The 5,189-nt window shown below is 36.0% G+C and overlaps 1 protein-coding gene across 1 annotated transcript; it reads right to left on the reverse strand.

Annotated features, from left to right (window-relative positions):
- Positions 1-230: 230 nt before the first annotated feature.
- LOC116145788 (G-type lectin S-receptor-like serine/threonine-protein kinase CES101) lies at positions 231-3,000 on the reverse strand. Its single transcript, XM_031431230.1, has 6 exons — positions 1,742-3,000; positions 1,423-1,560; positions 1,162-1,304; positions 876-1,086; positions 554-791; positions 231-393 (listed from the first exon to the last, which is right to left on the reverse strand). The coding sequence occupies exons 1-6, from the start codon at positions 2,952-2,954 to the stop codon at positions 231-233; spliced, it is 2,106 nt and encodes a 701-aa protein (XP_031287090.1). The 5' UTR covers positions 2,955-3,000.
- Between the last annotated feature and the right edge of the window lie 2,189 nt (positions 3,001-5,189).

Consider the following 5,189-nt stretch of genomic DNA (forward strand, 5'->3'; position numbering starts at 1 on the left):
CAGCAACATCATACATGGTAGGTCTGTCCATTGCACACTCTTGCACACAAAGAAGACCAATATGCACACACCTTATTACATCATTTTCAGGACAGCAGGTATCTAACAAATTGTCTTTTAGTTCAAGACTAGCACCTCTTGTCCACAAATTCCATGCCTACAATATAAGTTTTAGTGTTTACTAAATTGATATAGCGATAGTTAGGAATTGAGACTAGGATTGTTAAATATTATCGACTTACATGTTCAATGAGGCTCAGAGGGCCTGATTCATGAGAAAGTGCATTGTTCCTCATGCCACATATAATCTCTAGTAGCAATACTCCGAAACTATAGACATCCGACTTGACAGAGAAAATTCCGTTCATTGCATACTCGGGAGACATATATCCACTGCTTAGAAATCATCAGGTAAATATAGAAATTATTTCACTTGAAAAGAAGTACCTAACACGCACAAAAAGAAAAGTAATAGTATGCATATATAAGAGTTGTTAAAGTGTTTAATATGTGAAAGAGAAGTGTAATGAGATTATAGATTGTTTGTACTTACTATGTTCCAACAACCCTCTTTGTATTTGCTTCACATTCATTATGTCCAAAAATTCTAGCCAAGCCAAAGTCTGATATTTTGGGATTCATCTCATCATCAAGTAAAATATTACTTGCTTTTAAATCTCTATGTATAACTCTCAATCTAGAATATTTGTGGAGATAAAGAAGTCCTTGTGAAATCCCTTCAATGATGTTGAAACGTGTCTTCCAATCTAATTTTTCTCTTTTTGTAGGTTCTGTCACCATGTGGAATTTGCAAACATAGTCAAGCTATTGAACACCTGATGGAAGATAAAAATAACAAAGAACAAAGAACAAACCAAAAATAAAGGAGTCCAAGCTTTTATTCGGCATGTACTCATATATTAGCAGCTTTTCTTCTTCTTCAATGCAACAACCAATAAGCCGGACAAGATTCATGTGTTGAAGCTCAGCAATTAGTGTAATTTCATTCTTGAACTCTACTAGCCCTTGTCCTGAAGTTCTAGAAAGTCTCTTGACCGCAATTTTTTGCCCATCCGCTAACTTTCCCTGTATATGTTTATTTTCTTAATGTTAATTAGACGTGGATTTGCAATGCTTAACTTAAAAGATTCTTGTACATACCATATAAACCGGTCCAAAACCACCTTCTCCAAGCTTATAATCAGGTGAGAAATTATTTGTGGCTGTTGCTAATTGAAGAAAACTGAACAGCAACAACTCTTTGCCTTCCTTTTTACCATTTTTGGAGGGTGATATTTTAGATCTTTCCAGCAACTAAGGACTCATCATGAATTCTTTCCTTCTCTCCTGCAAATTATTATAACTAGTAAGTTTCAGTAGTTGTATGCATAATTTCTTAGGGGCAGTGTGTGTAATTCTGACCTGTTAGTTGCTTGAGTCTTCTGTTTCTCCTCCTTAAGTAACACAAGATTGCTAAGACAGGTGCAATAGCTACAATAAACCATATCCACCACCTGCTTTTTATGCTTCTCGAACGATTTTTCTTCCTATCGGTTGATTCTGGAACCCAATCACAGCACCAGATATCAAATGGTAGGTTAATTGCTAGATCATTGTTACTTCAAGCAATAAATAAAAAATGTATTTTCAAGCCTAGGGTCGACAATGTGCCTTAAGAGAATTCATTTTATACAGTACAAACAAGAGTATGATAAGTTGTCGAACAATAATGTTTGCAAACCTTGGTTGTGTACTGGAGTAAGAAGGTAAACATCATCCAAATATTCATCCTGAATAAAATCTGTTCCCCTGGGAAAAAGCCAGCATCCAGTGCCATCTTTAGAGGCAGATTGAAAGGCAATACAAGAACAATTTTTCCAGCATTTGGCATGACAATCACTTAGACTCAAGCTTTTGTTATCTTCGAAAAACCATGTACTCATATTCCTCATAAACCCTTTTCTTAGCACAATCAACTCTTTACCATTCCTGCAGTTAGCAGGCTTTTCTTTTAGACAGATAGAAGAATTGTTTTTCATTTCAAAGTTACTGCATGGGCTGACTTCACTAACTGAGGTGGAACCATAAGTATCGTGCGAATTACTAGCAGACAGCTCAATATGGCCCCAAGAGGTTAACTTCCAACGCATACTTGATTTAGTAGAGCTTTTTTTATCTGAATAAGAAAAATACCTTTCATTCTCATTTGTAACAAATCTGAATTTCCACTCTCCATCTGCTATAGATGTCAGCTCAGGTGCCATTTCAAAACTCTCATTTTTCCAAAGCCCACTTCTCCAATAAACTTCCCCTCGCCGCCAAACAATCAGTTGATCAGATCCATCAGGATCCAGTCCAAGCTTGAAAGCCCCCGGAGAAGGCACTTTGTCGCTTACCCATGAAGAAAGATACCATTCATGTCCGGTTTTCAGGTTCCAGCCTAGTTTCATTTCAGGCAGTAACATGTTTGTCGAGTAATCAAAACTCTGCCACAAGACTGGTCCTGCTAATCCATCAGAATCAACTCCTTTCACTACAAGGTTACCGGAATCAAGTAGGGTGGCAGTTATATTTCTCTGTGAAGTTTTTGTTTCTTGAATGGAATTTACAGCTATTGATGCTCCACCCCTGTATGTAATCTTCAATGTGCCATCACTCTCTAATCTTAAAACACCAGAGGAATCAGGAACCGGCTTTTCTGGGTTGGCCACCCACACTATTTCTTTGTCCCATAACCATATTCCTATATAACGAGGAGCAGAAGAACCGACGTCTGAATCAAGATTAATGAATCCTAACCTGAACTCGGTGTCTTTAGATAATAGGTGCTCCCAGTCCTGGAGCTGCTGGCCTTGTTTGAGTGTATCTCTGAAGTTTTCTACTTCCACAATAGAACAATGGTTAGGCCGTAAGATGCCTGACATGATGAGGAAGAGTAGGCAAATCCAAGCCATTTGCCAAATTTCTGCAAAGGATTTTTATGAGTGTGTTTCTTGTAACTTATTCAGTAGTTGATCCAATTGCCAGTATTTTCAATCATTCTTCTTTTATTATGTACCTTGTTTTGCGGGCCAAAAGGTTGGGTCAAACTACACTCATTAATCACCAATCACGATTACAGTCTGTAAAAGGCCCCCGAAGACCTTTTCCGTCTGAGAGACTTTGACTACATGAATTTGCCAGGCATTTTCCTAACGCACAGATTTTGAAACTTACCAGATAAGTAATCAGACATTTTACTTAAATAAAAACTAGACATTTAGTTGAACGAGAGATTAGCCTTCTTATAAGCTATTAAGTTTGAGCGTGTTTGATTGATACATGACTTAAATATTTTCTCTCAAGGTTAAATTCATATGTTAGGTCATATTTATTGATAGAGGTAGTTGTTGACTCTCTCGTTGATCAAGCACTTAGTTTAACTGAGTTGATCAAGCACTTAGTTTAACTGTACCTAGTTTTGATACTATGATAGAATTTAAAGTATGTCTGACTTTTCATCCAATAAGATTTTGTTGGGTGAAGTTGTAATATTTTATTCACCAACAAAATATAAATTTTAATAATAAAATGATATTTTAAAAGAATATAGGTGAAATTTTCATCAGACTATTATTTGGGTGGGAGAAAGTGTTTGCTCTTAGTCAAAGGAAAAAAATATTATCTTAAAAGGTTTTTGAATTTGAACACGTTTAAATATTATAATCAAATCAAGTGTTTGATTAAATTCCTGAGTGGGTACTAGAAAATATGCTTTTATAAAGCAAGAACTTCCTCTACGCGTCAATGGCTCGTCAACTCAGAACTCAAAAGTCCATAAGCTTTTTAACACTCGTTTACTTTGTTTCATGAGTATTATTATGACAAGCTTGTTCAAGCATTGATCTTCCAACCAGCAGAATAAGGTCAGTTTCCATATATACTCATGTAATGAATTCTTTCTTAAACTTTCCTCTGCCTTTTGATTTAGATACTCAAGCTTAGGAGAATTCACCCCTAAATAGAGTTAATTTCTTTCTTGTCTTGTGTAAAATATGCGAAGAAAACTACTGAATCAAAGCTGACTTTATCTTGATTGTAGTCCACATTCTAAACAAGCACGGTAGGAGATAAACTTAAAGAAATGAACTAAATGATCTCTCACTGTTGCATGGAAAGCTTGGCATTTGACACATAATCAAATGCCAAACAGTGGAAAAACATGTTCTTCCACATCCAATTTTAATCAATTTGAATTGTCAAAGATCGGAATCGCCAAATTGCTTTTTCTAATACTTCTAATGGTTGTTGGATCATGCCTGTTGAGTTTCTATTTCTAAGGACTTATACATCCTATAGTTTATATTAAGCATGTGTATTGTCTAATATGCATATGAGAGTTTAAATAGCTTAAAAATCATTATCTCTATCCATTTGAATGTTAATATAACTTGTCATAGACTTCTTCCAGCTAATCAAGAGAAGGTGTCTTGTGAAACAGAGTAATAAGAAAAGATAGTATATTGGATTCCCATTAGCATAATCCTCAAAACTTCATTTCTAAGTATGCAGAGGTTTCTGTTGAATGATGATATCATGTTGGAAATGATGAAGTCAACGCACGGTGGGAGTTGCAAGATTTTGGCACCAAGGTTTGCAATGCTACTGTGCATGAAGAAGTTGTTTTTGGTCACTGTTTAAGAAATATTTCAGTGATGTGTTTAGGTGAATTAGGTTGATAAAATGATGTATTTTGATATGTTTGTACGTGCATTAATTGGAGTGTTTGGTTTAAATTTTAAATTTGCAGCTTTAGGTGGAACAGTGGCGTGTGCTTTGTATAAATCTACCCTTGTTTTTTGAATGTAAAACAGAGCAAATTTCAGTTCAGATTTTCTCTCTCTATAGCTCTCTCTCACGTTAGTTTTTGGTCCTCTTTCCTTAGTATACTCCAGCTCTAAAAACCAACAAGTGGTATCAGAGCTGTTGTGATCTTGCAGGACCTGGAAAAACAAAAACCTCTTAACAAAACTCATCACCATACGTAATCATCTTCATGGCAGCAACTCCAGCTTCACTTCTCCACCCACCTTCAATAGAGATCAGTTCCATGTATGGGCTATCAAGATGAAGACTTTAAGAGGCCATGGGTTGTGGCAATACGTGGAGGAGGAGAAGCAAGTTCCTTAGTTGGGAGCAAACTCCACACT

Source organism: Pistacia vera, unplaced genomic scaffold, assembly GCF_008641045.1.
Source record: "Pistacia vera cultivar Batoury unplaced genomic scaffold, PisVer_v2 Contig467, whole genome shotgun sequence".
NCBI lineage: Eukaryota > Viridiplantae > Streptophyta > Magnoliopsida > Sapindales > Anacardiaceae > Pistacia > Pistacia vera.

Coding starts and splice junctions, on each gene's coding strand:
- LOC116145788 (XM_031431230.1), bottom strand. CDS start 2,954: ATGGCTTGGATTTGCCTACTCTTCCTCATCATGTCAGGCATCTTACGG. Junction 1,561..1,741: donor TACTCCAGTACACAACCAAG/GTTTGCAAACAT, acceptor ATTGGGTTCCAG/AATCAACCGATAGGAAGAAA. Junction 394..553: donor AAGAGGGTTGTTGGAACATA/GTAAGTACAAAC, acceptor ATTTCTAAGCAG/TGGATATATGTCTCCCGAGT.